The sequence below is a fragment of the Liolophura sinensis genome, chromosome 1 (assembly GCF_032854445.1).
Source record: "Liolophura sinensis isolate JHLJ2023 chromosome 1, CUHK_Ljap_v2, whole genome shotgun sequence".
Classification (NCBI taxonomy): domain Eukaryota; kingdom Metazoa; phylum Mollusca; class Polyplacophora; order Chitonida; family Chitonidae; genus Liolophura; species Liolophura sinensis.
The window spans coordinates 20,691,849-20,714,209 of NC_088295.1; the positions used below are offsets into that span (position 1 = coordinate 20,691,849).

The 22,361-nt window shown below is 40.1% G+C and overlaps 1 protein-coding gene across 2 annotated transcripts in view; it reads right to left on the reverse strand.

Annotated features, from left to right (window-relative positions):
* The window catches only part of LOC135466992 (zinc transporter ZIP11-like), an 87,858-nt gene extending 67,911 nt beyond the window's left edge, over positions 1-19,947 (reverse strand). For both annotated transcript variants that reach the window (XR_010444161.1, XM_064744749.1), the window contains exons 1-8: positions 19,806-19,947; positions 10,078-10,116; positions 8,891-9,058; positions 8,066-8,183; positions 4,922-5,110; positions 4,660-4,729; positions 1,880-1,978; positions 827-985 (exon numbers count right to left, since the gene is read on the reverse strand). Coding sequence is in view for 1 of the 2 variants with exons in the window: in XM_064744749.1 (XP_064600819.1) it covers positions 827-985; positions 1,880-1,978; positions 4,660-4,729; positions 4,922-5,110; positions 8,066-8,183; positions 8,891-9,058; positions 10,078-10,116; positions 19,806-19,913 (950 nt within the window). In the remaining variant the exon portion in view is untranslated. The remainder of the gene's footprint in view (positions 1-826; positions 986-1,879; positions 1,979-4,659; positions 4,730-4,921; positions 5,111-8,065; positions 8,184-8,890; positions 9,059-10,077; positions 10,117-19,805) is intronic.
* Positions 19,948-22,361: the final 2,414 nt, after the last annotated feature.

Genomic DNA, 22,361 nt, shown 5'->3' on the forward strand with positions numbered 1-22,361 from the left:
CAAGCAATGAATGGCAAATCTATATGCCACAAACAAAAACTGCGAAGTCCATTTTACAAAAAAGTCATCAAATGTAACTGTAGAAATAGGACGATCTGTAAGCCCAATTCATCAGAAAATTTGTTTGCTCTCCTCTCAATGAAATTGTACATCACCAATTTTCAAATTATGCCCATATCAGTCCTAACGTTAGACAAAAAACTAACAATTTTTTCTAAGTTAACTTTAGCTAGCAAACATTGAGACAGTATTACATAAACATATCACATTCAAGATGTGCATGTGTCTGTCACAAATACAAGAAAATGCATGTTCAGAAAGTATACCCTGCAGTATCCCTGAATGAAAGGTCTCATTCATAGAACCCAAGAGGCTAGATTACAACTCATCTGCCAAACCCTTTGGTTTAACCACAGTGAACAAGTTCCTGATCAATAAGCTTGCAAGACTGAATCCAGCTGTTGCTATCTTGACTCCCGCTTTACATCAAGAGGATAACTTTTCTCAAATATGATATGAAGTTTAATCTAGACAGCATCTTTTATGAAAAAAGTTATGAGAAATAGGACTTAGCACAAAGTTTTATGAAAGTGGCCTCAGAAAAGCAGTACTTTCAGTCAAGTTTACCAATAAACCTGAATACCCTTGTAAATCATTTATAAATGTGAAGAATTAAATATTAATTATGTATTAATCTATGAAAATCTTATTGTTGAGTTATCTCAACTGCTTTGCTGCCTATATTGGTAATAACATACATGTACTTTTATAAACTTGCTATTGGTCACATGACTTTGAAGGTCCAAAACAGAAAAGATGATATTACCATGTTTGAGCCTCAGGCACAATATCATCCATCACAACATATATCATAGCCCCTGCAGCAAAGGCGAGTGCATATGGCAGCACAGGTTCTGCGATGACCACAGCAAAGGCCCCAAGGATTCCAGCTATAGGCTCCACCATCCCACTCAACTGCCCATACCTGATATACAAGTTACACAGAAAATACAGTATCCATGTGTAGAAAATACAGTATCCATGTGTAGAACACAACGCTACAGTTAATAATGCCCATAAACAACACATAAAACAAAAATCACGATATGGAAACACCAAAATTACCTCCCTTGAAAAGGCGCATTTTGAGAAGTTAGCCCTGCTTAATTGGGACCTCTGAAAATGGTTAATGGGGAGTTTCAATGGTAAAGCTGCATAAACTAGGTGAAGACATACCTTCAAGACTTTAATTTGTAAACTGATTTAAAACACCCAGGATAAGCATATATATAAAATTTAATATTTATAAGTAATGGAGAGGAAGTTTAAAACTCCTCGGATGAAACTGATGCAAATCTACAAAAACCAGCTTTGAAGAACTCAGTGAAATATGTATATTCCACCTGATCTTAAAAAACCTGGACTTTATTCAAGATCTGTCAACATTTCTGTGACTCAGCGACTGATGTCATGATCAGATAATAACTGTTAGTTTTAACATAACCTATACATTGTTTGCATAGGCCTATTCCATTAAGGTCACACTTTTCGTAGTTTCACGCTTCAAAATCTGACCTCCCATTACGTTATTGCTGCTGTCATGTTGACAAGGGAGGTAATTCAGAGGACAGCTATTTAAATACCTACACACTTACATGGACTTGATGAACAATCCAATAAATTTGACCTTAACCAGACTGGCCTCTGAACTGGCAGACTTTCAAATATAAAATCTGCAAATCAACCAGTTGATTTTAGAGATTTGTTCCTTTTTTGCTTTAATTTATTATTTGATATAGGTTTTACTCCAAACTCAGATATATGTCACTTAAATGACAGTCTACAGCTGTGAAAATGTCAAATCACGCACTTCTCTTACCAGAAACTCTTCCATACTGACATACCAGCCCCTCGCAATGGTAAACTAACAGCTAGGCCTTCTGGGAAATTCTGAATACCTATCCCAATTGCAAGATTTCTGTGGAAGATAAAAAATGAACATAAATGGTGATTAGTTAATATTGAATTAATATGCAAAAAAATAAACAAGTAAAATGACAATAAAGTGAGCATTAGACCATGCCAAGAATATTAATATGAAGGACTGTGTAAATGCTGAATGATTGTACCTGTAATAGAAGACTAGAGGATTATGTGTAAATGTTGAATGATAGTACATGTAATAGAAGACTAGAGGACTAGGTGTAAATGCTGAATGATGGTATATGTAATAGAAGACTAAAGGACTAGGTGTAAATGTTGAATGATGGTACATGTAATGGAAGACTAGAGGACTAGGTGTAAATGTTGAATGATGGTACATGTAATAGAAGATTAGAGGACTAGGTGTAAATGTTGAATGATGGTACATGTAATAGAAGACCAGAGGACTAGGTGCAAATGTTGAATGATGGTACATGTAATAGAAGACTAGAGGACTAGGTGTAAATAAGGAATGATGTTAACAGATGGCAAAGTCTGCTTGGTCCCAGTGACAACAGGTAAATGGTGAATGTTGGATGATGATTGGTGATGGAAGGCTAGATATGAAACTAAATGGTGATGAAGAACAGGGTGTAAAGCCTGATCAATAGTTACAAATACTTGTTGGATGCTGCTGATGAAAGGCTGGAAATAAATGTTTCAGTTACTGATGATGAAAGATTACATCTGATTCCTGGAAAATCATCATTGGTGATAAAAGCATACACCTGACAGCTCGATGATTATTAGTGATGAATTGGGTGTGATTGGGCACAAATGAATGAATGAATTAATACCATATACATGTAGGTGAGAATGTGGTCAGGTATGTTACAAACATTAAACTCCTTTGACGCGAACATGATAACATCATGAAAATCACAAAGAAAAGTAAGTAACCAACACGTTTAATATAGTTTGTCTTTAATACTGTATATAATATTTTAATGTGTAAAAATATATTTATATATTTAACAACAGCTGCATCAACAATAACACTGCCAAAACAAACTAAATTATATCATAAATGAGGAGAACCTGTTCTGTTTGCCGGTACCACATATAAGAGCTCTATGTTAGCTGCATGTCAAGCTTACCTACATGGCTGAGGTTTCCATTTTTTCTACCCCTAGACCCCATGCGCATAAGTGCAAAGGTATGACGGATGACAGCCACTGTCACAAAACTAAAAGACCGAGTGTGAATACTGGACCATGGTAGAGAGAGATTTGAGCCTTGACAGGCTACACAAAGATGTCATTTCTGCTTAAACACTGGCGACGTTGTGTATTACTTGTGTCTTGTGGAATGACCCAGGAGCCTGCCAACCATGCGGTCACTGCGAGTTCAAGTCCAGTTCATGCTGGCTTCCTCTCTGCCCATACATACGGAGGTCTATCAGCAACCTGCTGATGGTCATGGGTTTCCCTCAGGCTCTGCCTGGTTTCCAACCACCACAATGATAGCCGCCGTATAAGTGAAATATTCTTGAGAACAGCGTAAAACATCAATCAAATAAATAAAAGTTGATGACCTTTGGCAATGAAGTATTTGGTTTTAATGCTATATGATGGCCTTTGGCAATGAAATATTTGGTTTGAATGCTATGTGATGGCCTTTGGCAATGAAGTATTTGGTTTGAATGCTGTATGATGGTCTTGGTGATTGGTGTTGCAATACAATGAATGTGTCAGTCATGAATACTAGATGACTTCTACTTGTGAAGAACAACATGGGAATACTGGAGAGTGGTCATTGCATAATCAATACTCATTTCATAAATAATTAATCAGTAATTAAAATATTGGGTACAGATCCCCATAAGCCTGCAAACAAGTGGTCTAAAATGGATACTGTCTGCTACATGAACAGTCGATGTCCATCTCAAGTTTGTTTAGGCCTTTGGAGGTCATTTTGTCCAGTAAAGAGATCCATAAAAAGATGAGATATTCAGTTGTGTAGCTGTCTCTATCTACTCATGATCATACTTCTGCAAGCTTGTTTCAATACAAGAGCATTCAACTGTCAGCAGTACTATTTCATTGACATTTCCGAGTATAAGATAATGAAAAATCAACCTTTCAATGCCAAACAAAAATGTTTCTCACACAATTGGCCATTGTAGCATTATACATGGTCCATTTTCCGTTACCTAGTCTAGCCACTGCACACCCACACATGCTACATGGCCTCTTAACAGTAAACTGGGTCATCATGTATTGATCAAATAAAAACAAAACATAACTAATTCAAGTATGTAGAGGTGACACCACAGATGGCGCTGTTAGTAGTAGTTGTATGTTTGGTCTGTTTAGCTGTGTCATGTACCAGTAGACATAATATTCTAGTGTGAGTTCAAGTCCAGCTCAGGCTGGCTTCCTCTCCAGCCACATGTGGGAATGTCTGTCGGCAATCTATGGATGTTCATGGGTTCCTGACAGGCTCTGCCCGGCTCCCTCCTACCATAACGCTTGTCACTGTCGTACACATGTAAGTGAAATATTCTTGAGTACAGCATAAAACACCAATCAAATACTTTAAAAAACAGAAAAGATATCATTATAATGTTTTAACAACTTCACTTACACACACTTCATGAAAAAGGTATTAGATTATAATCAATTTTACTGATGTACAGCTATATTTCAACATCTAATAAGATCTATTCATGCTCACCTGGCATTTTCAAATGTTGCAGCTTTTGTTTTCCCTATGGCACCAAACCCAACACCCACAGCAAGGCCTTCTGTTTATTAAAAACAATACAGAAACATGTTAAATATCTCGCTTCTTCATCTTAAATACATTCATAATTAACTCAAATATTCAAATTAAATATCAAATCTAATTAAGTCCAAAATATTTGTGTTGAAAGATTTACACAGGCAATTACATATATGCAATTACCTCTATTTACATGTTGTTTGCAGCTTCTTACCTGGAATGTTATGAATTGTGATGGCTATAATTAACAAAAATATCCTTTTCCAGCTGACAGATTGACTGGTTGACAAAGTTTCTTGTTTGTCACCTATAGAATTTGACTCATCGTGATTTGAGGCTGCTTCTCGCCAGGACTGGGGGCGTCGTCGCTTAGTGCCACTGTAATCTTCTACTGAACAACTAACTGCCAGAGACGGAAACATAATAACAGATATTATTTATTTTAATAAAACAGATTTACATGTATTTGTCTGACTGGTGATTTAATTGTGCTCAAGAATGTTTCACTTATATGATGGCAGCTAGCATTACGATAAAAGGAAACAGAGCCTGGAACCTGACCTTCTAACTTAAAGCTGCAACCACCTGAACGTGAAAAATGGATTTTTGACATCAGCTTGATTGACCAAGTTTGGTTAATTTTCGAGTGTAATTCTGTAGATCTGCGCCAGAAAAAGTACATTTCATGACAAATACCCAATGGGATAGCACATACCTGTACAATCTTCTTAACAGTGAAAATTGGGAGTATATCAGTGAGTGAGTTCCCAAACAGTCAAACCACATCTGCATGTTTTTATTTCGTTAAAAAGATACATGAAAAGAAACTCTAAAACGAAGATTATTGCTTTACACAAATAAAGAAAGTTCATTAAAAATTAAGTCTTGTTTTTGAGGCATATTTTATATCTGTTAATAGACCCATCAATACGTATTAGAAATATTCTCCATCAAAGGTCGGAAATTTTCAGAAAACAAGACAACTTACTGGGAACACCATGCCAGCTTAGCACCCCACAAATAGGACTCCTCTGCACTTGGAGTTTTTTGTTTTTTATTCATCCTTACCCATTGTCTCTGATTCATCTCTCTGTACACACACCTCACTTCCCCTACCCACCTTCCCACCTCATCAGCCAGACTGAGAGTCACAACAATCCTTACCCACGATCTCTGGTTCATCCCCTTGTACACACACCTCATTTCCCCTACCCACCTTCCCACCTCATCAGCCAGACTGAGAGTCACAACAATCCTTACCCATGGTCTCTGGTTCATCGCCCTGCACACACACCTCACTTCCCCTACCCACACTCCCACCTCATCAGCCAGACTGAGGGTTCAGGGCCATCCTTACCCATGGTCTCCTGTTGCACCCTGCACACACACCTCATTTCCCCTACCCATATTCCCACCTCATCAGCCAGACTGAGGTTTCAGGGCCATCCTTACCTACGGTCTCTGATTCATCACCCTGTACACACACCTCACTTCCTCTACCCACATTCCCACCTCATCAGCCAGACTGAGGGTTCAGGGCCATCCTTACCCATGGTCTCTGGTTTATCGCCCTGTACACACACCTCACTTCCCCTACCAACATTCCCACCTCATCAGCCAGACTGAGGTTTCAGGGCCATCCTTACCCATGGTCTCTGGTTCATCACCCTGTACACACACCTCACTTCCCCTACCAACATTCCCATCTCATCAGCCAGACTGAGGGTTCCGGGCCATCCTTACCCATGGTCTCTGGTTCATCGCCCTGCACACACACCTCATTTCCCCTACCCATATTCCCATCTCATCAGCCAGACTGAGGGTCACAACAATCCTTACCCATGGTCTCTGGTTCATCGCCCTGCACACACACCTCACTTCCCCTACCCACACTCCCGCCTCATCAGCCAGACTGAGGGTTCAGGGCCATCCTTACCCATGGTCTCTGGTTCATCGCCCTGCACACACACCTCACTTCCCCTACCAACATTCCCACCTCATCAGCCAGACTGAGAGTCACAACAATCCTTACCCATGGTCTCTGGTTCATCGCCCTGCACACACACCTCACTTCCCCTACCCACACTCCCGCCTCATCAGCCAGACTGAGGGTTCAGGGCCATCCTTACCCATGGTCTCTGGTTCATCGCCCTGTACACACACCTCACTTCCCCTACCAACATTCCCACCTCATCAGCCAGACTGAGAGTTCAGGGCCATCCTTACCCATCGCCCCGTACACACACCTCACTTCCCCTACCCACCTTCCCACCTCATCAGCCAGACTGAGGGTTCAGGGCCATCCTTACCCATGGTCTCTGGTTCATCGCCCTGTACACACACCTCACTTCCCCTACCCACATTCCCACCTCATCAGCCAGACTGAGCGTTCAGGGCCATCCTTACCCATCGCCCTGCACACACACCTCATTTCCCCTACCCATATTCCCACCTCATCAGCCAGACTGACGGTCACAACAATCCTTACCCATGGTCTCTGGCTCATCGCCCTGCACACACACCTCACTTCCCCTACCAACATTCCCACCTCATCAGCCAGGCTGAGGTTTCAGGGCCATCCTTTCCTACGGTCTCTGGTTCATCACCCTGTACACACACCTCACTTCCCCTACCCACATTCCCACCTCATCAGCCAGACTGAGAGTCACAACAATCCTTACCCATGGTCTCTGGTTCATCACCCTGTACACACACCTCACTTCCCCTACCAACATTCCCACCTCATCAGCCAGACTGAGCGTTCAGGGCCATCCTTACCCATGGTCTCTGGTTCATCACCCTGTGCACACACCTCACTTCCCCTACCCACACTCCCACCTCATCAGCCAGACTGAGGGTTCAGGGCCATCCTTACCCATGGTCTCCTGTTGCACCCTGCACACACAACTCATTTCCCCTACCCATATTCCCACCTCATCAGCCAGACTGAGGTTTCAGGGCCATCCTTACCTACGGTCTCTGATTCATCACCCTGTACACACACCTCACTTCCTCTACCCACATTCCCACCTCATCAGCCAGACTGAGGGTTCAGGGCCATCCTTACCCATGGTCTCTGGTTTATCGCCCTGTACACACACCTCACTTCCCCTACCAACATTCCCACCTCATCAGCCAGACTGAGGTTTCAGGGCCATCCTTACCTACAGTCTCTGGTTCATCACCCTGTACACACACCTCACTTCCTCTACCCACATTCCCACCTCATCAGCTAGACTGAGGGTTCAGGGCTATCCTTACCAGTGGTGTCTGGTTCATCGCCCTGCACACACACCTCACTTCCTCTACCCACATTCCCACCTCATCAGCCAGACTGAGCGTTCAGGGCTATCCTTACCAGTGCTGTCTGGTCCATCGCCCTGTACAGACACCTCGTATGGAATGTCACCATCCTTCAGGAGCTTGGGATTATGTTCTACAGACAATGCCAGACTTGTCGGAGTGACTCCTGGGGACTGAAAGACAGCCACACATTATGGTCACAAGGCTGTCAAGTATTTTTTCAAGGTAAGATGCAATTTATCAGTATTTTGCAACTACAGATTAATTAAGCATTAAGCAGGTATGGCAGACTACATGTAGATTACACCTATCAATATATCAAGAAAAATGACTAAGTACAGTGATTCCCGGTCACAGTTTGACACAGCAGACTAATATCAAATCAACTACTTAGAGTTGGCTCTTACATTTCAACTTCATTAAAGGAAAAGGAGCGAAAAGGAGGATTTTCACTGGACAAGCCTAAAACATGCCGGGGCTTTCAATGTATTGTTCCCCAAACCGGAGCTTTCATTAGAAAATGACGATGTTAACAATGTTTGTGATGAAAACAAAAAGAAAATAGAATTATTTTCATACATATTGTAAAGCTCTTTCATTTAAGGCATAGGTTGAATAAATGTGTCTTTTAAACTATCTTCAGAGATGATGACGATTTATTAAAACTGAAATACTTACATGTGAACACAAGCAAGCAGAACATATCACTTTGCAGAATTGTGACAGTAGCTACCCACATGCTACATAAATTTACATGTGCATTTAGGTACATCTTGAAGCATCAAGGAAATGCAACTCCATGATGAAAGAACAAATCTCACTTCGAGCAAAGAAAGCCCACAAATTAATAAAACAAGTTTCCTATCTCAATCATCCTTACCAAGTAAGGCATTAAAATGTCTGCCATATAGACAAAAACTGCACCCAGGCTAAAGCCAACAGCCACTGGTAGAAAGGCCCACTGTCCCTCCTGGCCGTACAAACCAGAGTGCTCTGCCATTTCTATGGCTGGGGCCAGCAGGCTCCAGTAGGAGGCAGCAGTCATCACCTGTCAACAACAAAACATCTCAATGGACCTAATGAGTGCCACAGATAAGGAGCATACAGGTGTAAATACACTTATAAAAATCAGATAACACACTTCTAAAATTAAAACAGACCATACTGTATATGTCCAAAGATTTGTGTGTATGCCTATGTTCCTGAAAGCTAGCAAATATGCAAGATTTAAAAGACAGTCCTGTCAAAATCAAAAGCAAATCTCCACACTCCACAGTAGATGCTCTCCACCATGTGTTAGATTTTAGACACTATAGGCCATAACACATTCTTCTGTACCACCACTCAGTTATGGAGAATGCCTGCAGTGATATTCGTCTTTGTGACATTCTCTAGTGTTTGCCATGAAGAAGATGTAGCCAGAGCTAATAATGGTCATTTGGATTGCCATACGGCAATTTCTGCTGCTGTATTGCACAAAGTTAACCTAATATCACTCACTAATGCCTGGTTTCAATTCTACACAGATCATCTACAAAGTCAGCTATATTAAAGAGTCAACAAGGTTCCAGTTTCTGTAGTACACATGTATCTGTGATTTCATGAGGAGAGAAGCTAGTGCCAGGAAATACAACAATCATGAGAACAGCTGGCAACATGCACAGAAACACTTCAGACTTATACTACTACATACTGCTAGTAATTAAAGCACAAGATAAAAAACAGATGGGGGAGGGGAAATTCTTGTCTTCTGATTTAGATTTGGATTTAGTATATAGGCCTATATCAACAAGCCTTTTATCATGTTTTGATCCCATGACAGCAGTTGTTAACAAGTGTGTACAGGAAATGTTTGCTGCCTTTTTTTCATTCTATCATGCTTTTTTCATTCATTTGGTAGACAGTGTGCTTCTTCTTGGCCTGCTTAATATTTTCCTTTACCTTGGGGTTAGTGTCTTAAGCTTGGTATGGCTTGAGCTGTGTAAGTCAGTATAAATACTGCTTCAATTTCTCGTTCTTAGGGAGAGAAAATTATGTTCATGTTGAGCAATGACAAGTCATACTTACACCAGCTGCAAACCCTAGACTTCCATCAAGTATTTTTCGCTGAAATACAAAACAGCATCAACAATTATGTTTAACCTTAAACAAGGAACAGGCTCAATACAATTTACAAACTTTTCCTTCCAACATGTGCAGATCTTTACATAATATGCAACTATTTGATGCCGTCACAGGTTTAACCATATAAGGAATTACTGATGAAAAACGAAGTGGTTTTGATGGAGGTTGCTGGTGAATAGCCCAGCATAAACACACTCAAAATTTTTGAAATTAAACAGTGAATCTATTCAGATAGACTCCACTGATGGTTAACTTTACTTGTAATCTTGGAATGGTAATCCTATACAACATAACTCAAATTGTGTTTCTTTAGTTCTGACTTACCACCTGTAAATGGTAAAAAGCCACTTACTTATTAACAACAAACGTTAGCTCCAGAATTAACATCTAAATTTGGTGCTGAAGTGAAGCTAAATGACTAAGACATCCATCCTGTTTAGGCAGATCTCTCGCTAGAGCTCATCGCCATTGTACAAAGCCACTGAAGCAGCCTGATCAGAAAAAGCTCATTTGTTCTTAACATGCAATGAATAGGTGCTCTCACATAACCAAGCAGGAAGTGCAAATAGCCTGATGTGAAAAACCATGGTGACCTGGCTTATTCAAATCTCTTTCTATTCAAAGTTTGGAACAGCAATGCTTTGCCCTGAGCACTGGCTAACAGGGAATTGTATCAATGCCAATAACACCAATTTGGCATCACTCCTGGGCCAAATGTTGGTGGTGAGAATAATGTCCTGGTAGCATGCAGTTAATCTGAGACTGAGTGTTGACAGGTTGGTATCTAGATGTGTATGAGATCATACCATATTCATAGTTTTGTCATAGGTGCTCCGAGCTCATCATCAGCGTGCTCTTTGATCATGTGACCGAAGCACTGGAGGTGAAATTTAACCCAAGTGAGATAGGGATTAAAGGAGATTTTAGCAAAAAATTGAGAAAAAAAACTTGTTTCTTGAAATCAATGTTTATTCACAAATGTAAAATGTATGTACAATGAGAGATTATCTCATAATAAAAGGCAAGAAGTCTGAGGGACTGGTTCTATATTATGGCTTTTAGGTATAAAAGTCCTTCTGGAAAAGCGATAAGAATGTGTCCAGCCTTCAAATATGATAGTTTCAGTGTCATGTAGTGCTTTGAACTTTATGAATTGCCAAAAACCAGTACTTTGCCCATTTAGCTACATGTTATTTATCACCTCCTGCATGTAGCTCTGAGGGGCTCAGTGTCATATTAAAGTCGTCATTAAGATTTGCGAGTACCATTCACGAAGTTTTGCAGGACACTGTCCTCAATACAGTAAATTTCCTTCCAATAAAGGTAGTATGTCTACAATATTCCTTTTAAGCCACTTGCCTGAGTGATTGTCCCAAAGTAAATGTACATCTTTACTTCAGCAGGGTCTTACCTGTAGTCAGGTGAACATTCAGACAATTCAGGCGACCCTTGATCTTAAATGACCCCATCATGAGGCTTGTTTCTGACCAATACTCAACAATTTTATTTATATATTTGATTGGTGTTTTACGCTGTACTCAAGAATATTCCGTTACTCAACAAATCTGATTAGGTAAATCTTAACTATAGAGACAGCCAAGATCAAACTGACTATAACAGGGTGTTCACCACAATAAGAAACAATCAGAGAACTGAGTTTCCAGCACTGGCCATTTTTAATGAAATGAGCTTTTCATTTGACAAGAAGTGACAGCTATACATATATAATTAAGGCTTTACAGTTTGAAATGTCTTTAGGTGTGTTCAGCTGTAAACAAAATCTTTCAGCCCTTTATGCCACACTAGCACTTTTTTGATGTATTGTAACTGGTTGACACAAGTTTTAATAGCAGTGTTTACATTTAATGCTGTAAATGCTCAATCACAACATAAATAATTCCCTAAAAAAGCACTGAAAGCTATGATAAATCAGCCAGTCTGAGTGAAGACAAGTATTCATTTATTTATTTGATTAGCGTTTTTCTCCATACTCAATTACACGCCAGCAGCCAGCGGCATTATCATGATTATGGTGGGAGGAAACAGGGCACAGGAAAGATCTCAGGGAAACCCAAGGCCATTCCAGAATGGAAAAGTAAAGTAATTATCTCCATCTAGAATCCTTGCTTAAGGTTACATAACAGTCTAATAATGTCTGTCCCACTTTATCATAATGAACTATTTGAGCCGAGATTTATTAAGACCACGTTGTTATTTACGTGTTGATTTCCACGTCATTTTTTGGCCATGGTCAAATGTTTTTACTGAGTTTTCATTGGTTAAAAAATAAATGGGGAGATGTTTGATTTACAATACAAATACAGAATGAATACGACATTTTTTTACACCATCCTCTGTCACATGATATTGTCATCAAAGAGTGCTCTGCGCTCAAACATACTTTACTGTGTTAGTTTTTTGTCTGTTGTGAAAAGCTCTGGATTTGAGCTTCCATCAGACACCATATAGGGTCCACAGCCGAATGCTTATACCACTAGACCATTTGAGTTGTTGTGAAACAATGAACATGGTAAGGGTTGAATTGGTTCAAATTTTCTGGCTAGAACTTGCAGTAGATATTGTAAAAAGCTTAACGGCATGCAGCAGTTATAGTCAGAAGTGGCTCCACAAAAAATGATTAGGAGTTTCAGGGAGTGTGTATGACAAGTGTGCCAAAAAGCAGTCTGTCCGCACATAATAGCAGGTACAAGTGAAAGCCTGAACGGAGAAGAAGTGATGAAGACTCTGTTTGTCAAAATATTGTTCAAAATGAGCTTAAAAGCAGAAAACTACCTGCGGACGAGGAGAGAATGAATGTTAAGAGCTTGGATGTAGGTGAAACAAAAAGACAAGGTGGGTAATGTAGTGTTACCAATGTTGCTTGGAAACTCAATCTTTTTGAAGACAGCGAGTTCTGATAAGGGTTGAATGCACATGTGCATGTCATATACTTTTCATTCAGACGTGCACAACATCTGAAGATAGCTCTAGACAACTCTACACCTTCACTAGACCAGTGCTACAATCGCGGTGGCTTCGCCTTCATTTCTTAGGAGACTGCCAGGCTCGACCCACATTAAAGACCATCGCCCCACGTTAAAACGAAAACGATACCATGTTTATGGTGGCTTCCCATATTCTTCTACTACTAGCACTTTCAGTTGTGACGCAAATAATTAAATAACGAATCTGAACCAAAACCAAAACCAAAACAATACCAGCATGTCATGGAGTCACGCTGCTCCAAATGAAACTTTTGAAAGAAAAGAGAAAAGCTTTTGGCATCAAGTATAATAGACATCAAGTTCACAACCAGAAGTGATAGCATAAGAAGACAGGGAGCTGCCATAATCATCGCTTTGTTTTCGTTTTAACGTGGGGCGATGATCTTCGAGGCTGGTAATCTCCTAAGGATTGAAGGTGAGGCCGCCGCAATTGTAGCATGCATATCTGTGTTGGCCTGTAATTTCGTAGGAGACATGACAAAGTGCCTGAGGTGCAAGTTGGCAGAGCTCTGGCGCTACTGCAGGAGAATCAAAAGAACGTTCTATAGCTCTCCCCAGTAGTGTAGCACTATATAGAGCTAATTTGAAAAGATGCAGCATCATTCAGGAAAGTATGAATGAATTGACGTAAATAGCAGACCCCTCGCTTGCACAAAGCAGAGGAGCGCAGCACCCCGCCCCTTTCAACATGCGCCCTGTCCCTCTATAGGGCCATAAATATCTGCCCTGCCCCTCAGGGGAAGGGTTGCTTAGCCCTACAACCAGTGGCTCCTGTCTGGCCAGACTGTAGTAATCCTATCTGCATATTGTCAACTATACCGGAACCGAAAATCCACTTTCATGACATCTGTTTGTTTGAAGCACTGGTTCAGTTTACCAACTTCAACTTCGTTTTAAGCTTATTGAGGGATGTAGTTCACTGACACCTCTTTGAGCCGTCACATCTAATTTTCTGTCTTCTGGCCACCATAAATTTATTACCAAATCAATTCACGCTTGGCAGGTAGAGGTCAAAGGTATCCACCATTCTGCAAGACAGGTCGGAAGTCACGTGACCACCCTTTCGTGTCTAAAATAAAATGGCCGCCCAATGTTAAAGAGTTGAAGAAAAGGTCACTTTTTGCCACTTTGCTAGCGACCAGTAAGGCTTAGATGTACAAAATAATGTCACGAAAGCTCTGCAAAAATACTCAAGACTTTCTGGAAAACTTGAAATTATACAAATCCAACGCGACGCAAGATCGCTGACAGCGATTCAAAAAAAGACATTTTCCTATGCAATAACGTTGGGAGGACTGTTTTCTTCACCCACGCCATTTGTTACTCAGGAGATCACATGGTCTCTAGCTTCCGATCCGTCTTGCAGAATATTTTTTGATAGATGCAATTAGAACAGCGACGCTCATGGACAATTGCTTCAACTGGACCAATGAGTAAGCCCAATAGAAATGCGCCCACCACAACCTCGTTTTTACTACTTTCATTTTTCCATGCAGTCAGTCGAGTCTGTCAAACTGCTCCTAAAGTCAGACAATAAAATTTTCATGTGCTCATTGTTTGTTTAAAACTAAAACTAGAACAGACTGCAATTTACCACAAACGATTAAGATAAGGCAAGTCACGAGTATTTTCGATTTGTTGAGTTGTTTAAGCTCAGCTGTAAAAGATCAACCCCACCCAGTCGGGCCAGTGTCAATTCTCTGATTAGACTTTTTCGCTGCGAAAACACTCATACTTATAAATTATTGTTGTTTTCAAGTCAGAGACTTGATATGAACATAATACTTGAATACCAAGTGTTGTGAAAGAGGAAATTTTATCGCAATGTATCATATGTTCATTCTCCTTCATCTGCCAGGAGGGTATTCCATTATGGATTTGAATGGGCGAAAAAAAGGGCATACTTGACATTTTCATGATTTTTGTTAACTTTATACAGCGTTTTTATTAAACAATGATAAGTCTAGAAATATGAGTTATCATATATTTATATTTAGTAAATATTTTCCACTCTTGTACATTGTCTGCAGAAAAATTCTAAAGGTCAAAGTGCTCCTCTTGGATAATAGAAGAGTTGCCTTCATAACAAATTTTCAAGTTTGTGTGGAGTAAGCATACACACAGACATAGAGCAATTAGGTGTAATGTTTTACTGATAATTTTAAGCCAAAGGTATCTTATTTTGTCACTTACTACAACTAGCAACTGTAAATAATGTCTGTAATTTAAAATCAGAAGTAAAGCTCTTTTTTTCATTAGGTTTTCTTTCAAGGCTCTAAATAAAGCCCCACTAACGATCAGTAGTTTTATAAATTATTTGACCAGTTAGGATAATCCTCTAAAGCAGAGAACACTTGCTATGAACATACACTTTGCAATTCTTCTATTTTTGGGAAAATCTTGTTTGCTCTCTTTAACACTGTATCCACTGTAATTGTAACAGGGATAAATATTTTTTGCCACATGGTTAGTACATCCAAGGAACAACATATATAAATGTGAAAACTGAGAATTGCAAGTTTCTGTTTTAATTATTAAAGACACAAGCAGAAAATAGTGCCCTTTAAAGGTATTATTCGTGCTAAAAAGTGCCCTTCTGAGAAAAATTCCACCCTGCCCCTGTTTGTTTGAAGCTAAGGGTCTGAGTAGTGATGTAGAAAGCTACACGTAAATACAACAACCTAGTTTTGGGAGTTGTAAAGTCTAAGGTAATATTTACATGTTGATTTCCACGTGCATTTTGACATCATTTTTTTTTCCCACGGTCACAGGCTTTTACTGAATTTTCATACGTTAAAACTGAATGGGGAAATGTTCAATTTGCATACAAAGAAAAAACAGCATAAATACATGTAAGACGTTTATCAGTCTAGTTTCTGGCACGTGTCACTGTCACCTGTGAGATTTCTGAGCTGTAGTATTCGTGATTCATACATTTTTGAATGGATTTACTTTGTTTGTTGTGTAATGCTCTGGATTCAAACTTCAGACTTTAGGACAAATGAACATGGTAAGGGTTGAATGTGCATGTGCGTGTGTCACATGCATTGGTCATATAGACTACATTTGAAAAGAGTCTCTTTGGCCAGGCTTACTGAGGGAAGCTTGAAAGAATTGATGCAAGTAGTGATGTAGAAAGATGCACATAAATATTACCCTAGCCTTTACAACTGCCCTGGTTCTTACAACCGCCATTTGAGCCCTAAGATATACAGTAGATAAAGTTTCTGTCCAACAACTAACCCGAAACTTCGGTCTAAGGGTGGCTTATATACACTGAAACGCGGGGACCACTGGCCACCCTCAGCCCGAGAGCTATATGGACCCAACTGCGGTATAATGCTTACACACACAGTTACCCCCTCATTCAATTCTGATGCATGCGCGTTAGATTATTTCTGAATACACATGTATATATATCTACACACATTTTGCCACAATCGCTACTTGCCTTTACATCACCATTCTCCTGTAAATTTTACAGGAATTTGAAAATAGGCTCATATTTAGCAGGTCTCTGCACACTGCCATGTTTTAAAAATCAGGGTCAGTTAGGCGCACATGTGCAGCAGCGGTTGATCTTTCTGTGAAACCTTGAATGAACTGGGTCCCAAAAACCCCCCTTTCTTACTGCAAACTTAATTTGACAGATCGCACAAATTGTGGGGTCCATGCCAGGCCTGTGGGTAAGCAGACAAGGGGCAAGCAGCTAGCTCATTCATTGCATCCTACTTTGACTAATTTCACATCCACACATTTTCCGAAAGTAAAGGCTGGGAAATTTTCACTCACACATTTACACACTGCTCTTTCTCACTTTCACACAGGAACAATTCCAATACAACATTTGCACCTGTAAAAAAGACAACTCGCCCAGTGAAACAATCAACATGGATACATTTCCTTTATGTGCTCAAGGCACCAAAAAAACTCACACAAGTAGGTGGGGAATACCTCGCTACGGGTTCCACCTTTGTGACTAAGTTGACGCTCTTCTACCCTCAGGCCCCAAGAAAATGTGCTGCTCATTGGTGTTAGCCATGTGGCTAATTTTCTTTTGCTATGTTCTGAATGATTTTTCAAAACCTTACGGAGTTTAAAACATCTAAAGCCAACATAAACATGCAAATAACATGCTAAAATCTATAATTTAATTGGCTATTAAAGTTAACCTATTTAAAAAGCATCATACTACACAATATTGATAATGTTACCTTAATAGGACACCCAAGCTCACTCTGACGTTTAGCCATTTGACTAACAGTTCCATACAAACATAGTTTCATCTAATCACACTGTCCACACTACTTGCATATTCCTGTGGTTTCCATCATTGAATACTATCAAGCCCATCTCTTTTACCGTTCCATATCCTCATGATATAAAAGGTCAATACTGTCTTTATATTCACACCACACTCAAGACACTCAAGAAACCAACAGATCTGTGATACCTGGCTGCTGATCCAACATTCAATAGGACATTCAATGTCATGGCTAACAACAGTCTGCCTGCTGTTTTGGACTACAGATCTGACCAACTTTCAGCCATTTAAAATAGCCACCTTTGCTTTTCTGAATGGACTGCCACCATCTAAATATTTTATCAACGGGTGAAACTTATGCAGTTGACAACAGCAAGGCCCATTTACAATACCTGCTGCAGGCATTTCGGGGAGGCGGCTATGGGAACTGTTATTTTGCCTACAACACTGCCATGTGGGTGTACCAATGACTGAATGCCTAGCCAAAACACTGCTAATCTAAATGTACACTCCTCTGTCAACGACCGGCTACTACACAAATTCTCCATGGACAGTACGTGTCATCTTCGACAATGAGCGACTTCTCCCACTCACACAGAAAATGTACAGCCGTCCCAGCAGATGTTCAAATATAATTTTCAACGAAATTGATGTTCCAATAAATGTTCCTTAATTCCATCATTTTCACTGCACAGTCTGAAATTTTCCTCAGTCATCAACTATACTATAATAAAAGACTTACAGCATAGAGAGAAAAACCAGAGCAGCCACCACAGTTTGATAGTTTGCAAATGGTCATACATAACACATGATATATGGCCTCTCTTTTCAATTTACATTGAAGCTCAGTTATGGTTTTGTTCTTGTCAATCATCAAATAGTGCTTGTAACTCACAGCTGAAGTATAGAAATAACCTCACTGGAAGAGACTCTTTTCAAATACAGCCGAATATGCAGCATATACTTGCATTACACAGCGGAAGTATAGAAAGTACACTCATTTGGAAGAGACCCTTTCCAAATGTAGCTGAATATGCAGCGTATACCTACATTTACACAGCGGAAGTATAGAAAGTACACTCATTTGGAAGAGACCCTTTCCAAATGTAGCTGAATATGCAGCGTATACCTACATTACACAGCGGAAGTAAAGAAGTACACTCATTTGGAAGAGACCCTTTCCAAATGTAGCTGAATATGCAGCGTATACTTACATTACACAGCGAAAGTATAGAAATTAACCTTATGGGAGGAGACCCTTTTCAAATGTCGGTCGCCACGATATGGCTGAAATATTGCCGATGTGGCGTTAAGCCATAATCATTCATTCATTCAAATGTCGCCAAATATGCAGCATCTGTGTAGACGACATCAAGTGAAATATTCCTCAGTACTGTGTAAAACACCAATGAAATAAATAAATAAATAAACATTAATATACCACACAGAGTAAAAATATATCAGTGACAATCGTGTTAGTGTCATTCACCATATCTTTTTGTAATGATGTTCAAAATCCAGCATTTTATACTTAAATGCATAATAAACCACAAATCAGTATCACATGACTATACATGTAGAACGTACTACCATCACCACACAATCTTCTGTGCATGTCACGTGACATTTCTTCAGCGCACGTCACGTGACATGTCAAATGACATGTTTGCATTTCACATTCTGAATTTATCACATTCCATTACCGGTCATAAATACTTTGTTCTTCACAACCAGTCAAGTGCCGCAGCGGTATAGACATTGGGCTATGGATCAGAGATGCTATGTGACAAAAGTTTGATTCCGACAAATTTCCCAATGAAAAGGTGAGTGTCTTTGTAGACAGATATGCTTCATCCATGTACAAATACGCATAACTCACTGTATGACATCGCTTCACGGCAGGTACACAGGCAGGTATATGATACACTGGATGGGGGGATTATACTGGAATGTATGGTAATACCGACAATATCAATATCAACACCTAAAACTTTTAATCCCAAAAATAAAACATCTCCCCATTTTTTGGCTTCCCCCAAAAAACACACCCCTTTTAGACACTTGATCACATGAGATTTCTCAGGAAACGTGACCGAGGGAAAAAAACTCCCACAGAGAATGTTTTGGTGAACGTAATTTATCGGAGTTTCGCCTGGTAAATGCATGTATTGGTTCATTTCGCACAGATTTTTGTGGCGTGGAGTTTTTACGCGCTAAGCTGTTTTTAAATACCACTATTTTAACCTGAATGACTCCTCGGCTGTGATCTACGTCTAAACCCATATTAAAAGATCACAACCGATATCCTTGGCTATCCGACAACGTGTCACTGTCACAAGTGTCAGTAACAAGTGGTCAAGAGGGCACCGTTGTTGATGTTGTTAAACTCCACCAACACTCACCTGCCCACTCTGAAAAATGAACACAAATCCAGCACCTAAAGCTGTCAATCCCCACGTGAAAAGAGTCCCCAGCAATGTTTGTGTGACTGGTCCGTAACTCTCAATCATGATGTTGCTGTGATAGAGTAGATAGTGACATCCATTAATGGGGCAAATCTTTTTGTAGCTGTTGCATGCGAATCAATATTCACGCCTCCTTTCGCTGGAGAGTTCATAGTGCGCTTGGCTGTTCTTTACCCCTTACGTCAGATAACGCTAATCGCTTCAAGTCACATCAAAATACCGTATGTAACTGAACCAGACTAATCATGCGAATCGTTTGTCATTTAATTGGCGTCTTTGTTATACAGTCCTTGGAATCGTATTCCACGCCTGCAGGTCTATGTCTAAACGCTGCTCATTCAGAAGGCTGTGTGATCTTTACTTTTCCCTCGGTAATAATATAACAGAAGTTAACACTTTATAGCGGTCTAATTTCACGTAGCCTACCTCGATCTACACATTTACTAACACTACCGTAGTGTTATCGAAGGTATAGGGGTACGTGGAGCTACTGCTGGTTATAGTTGTATGCACAGAGGAAACCTAATTAATGTAGTGTCTGAGGCAAAACCACTCACATTTGGCAAATTACTCAAAGATGGCTTTTCCCATGTTTGACGTACAGGTAGGCCTATGTAGGCCTACACTACCACGGTGGACTTTAGAGCTTTAGGACTTCGCCATCAGCCTACGTACACCACAATCGATCGTTGACAGTTGAGCACTGCATGGCCACTTATTGTCACCATGAATAACGAAAGGCTGGGGAGTTCACAGATTCCGTGGCATCAAAACAGACATCGTATACCAGTTGTCAACCAAAATGGACGTTCCAGATCAGTAACCGCACGGCCAATTCTCAAAACAACCTTCAACACAAACTGCCAGAATTATAAAGAAGTATATAAAGTAGGATTACCGGTATGAAGTAAAGTCAGATTCGTGCAGCCCAGCAGTTCTCAATGATGTTGTAAGACGCACGGTATGTTCTAGACAAATGAGTGAAATCAGCATCCGAATATAGATTATAGGCCTATCAGTCTATAAGTTTGTCGATAATCAAACTTGTATCTCGGATGTGCTTTGATTGCAACTATTCATATCCAACAAGGCGATCTAATTCCACGCGGCTGAATATACGGGCCCCAAGCCACAGGTTAAGCGAAACCAGACGCAGTTATGAAGCAGAGTGCCAGAGATTCTAGATACTTACAAGAGAATTATACTCAATGTAAAACTTAGAGTGAGTGAGTGCTTGGCATTTAACGTCGTGCACAACAATTTTTTAGTCATATGACGACGAAGGAATCCTGAGGGCGTATGTAATGTACCTTCTTGTTACAGGACGGATTTCTACCGCTGTTTTATCTAGTGCTGCTTCACTGAGACGACTTACCGAAGGTAAGTAAGCCGCCCCGCCCGAGCCAGTATACTGATACGGGTCAACCAATCATTGCACTATCCCCTTCAAGCCGAACGCCAAGCGAGGGAAGTTACAACTTCCTCTTTTAAAGTCTTAGGTGTGACTGGACTCAGGATTGATCCCGGGTCTACCGCTCCCGAAGCGGATGCTCTAGTAAAACTTAGAATGAAGGCGTTTGATGAAATAACCTTGACATACCACTTTTTGCACTAATAGCTTAAGACGTGGTTGAAATCGTCAGGTATCATTCAAGATCTAACAAATACTACAAAGGCGAGATAGCATAAACCGTTTGGTTATTTATTTATTTATTTACTTGGTTGGTGTTTTTAACCCGTACTCAACAATATTTTACTTATACGGCAGGGCGGCCAGCATTATGTTGGGAGCAAACTGGACTGAGCCTGGGGAACCCTAACCTGGGGAACCCAGATAGGATGTAGGCCTACCATTTGGAGGACCATTAGGGACTGAGTTCTATATAGCGGTTGGAAACCGTTGTAAGCATGTTAATCAATCGACCACGACCCGCTGCCTCAAAACATAAAGAATCTAAATACATTAACTCTAAAACTGACGATTCGTGATGGATGTAGGCCTACAGATACATACACTCGAACTCAACGTCATCAGTGAATTTAATTTGAAGCACTTCAATTCATATTCAAATAACATTCCATCACATTGTCAACGTTCATCTCGGTGGGAAGAAGATTTTGCCTTTCATCTGTTGTTAGTGATTTGCTTTTCCCGTGGATGGCTGGGAAGAATAACAATGGACTCTGATTCTGTTTTTGTAGATGCCAGACTCATTTTGGTCTTCATTTTCTGACCAATTAAGCTCTAAACTTGAAACACGTCCAATACCTTATACCCTTGATTTAGCGTTTTTCAGGCAATTTTTCTGATCAAGAAGGGCGTGTATATATAGACTTACTATTTACTATCTTACCTATGTAGCGAAGGGAACTGTTCTTCTTAGGGCTCTACGCGGGCCTGTTTCCTCCGCCCAACATAATCCCAATAGAGATCCCACAACTGAAATATCCTTGAGTTTATCTGAAAAAAATATATATGAATAAATACCTAAA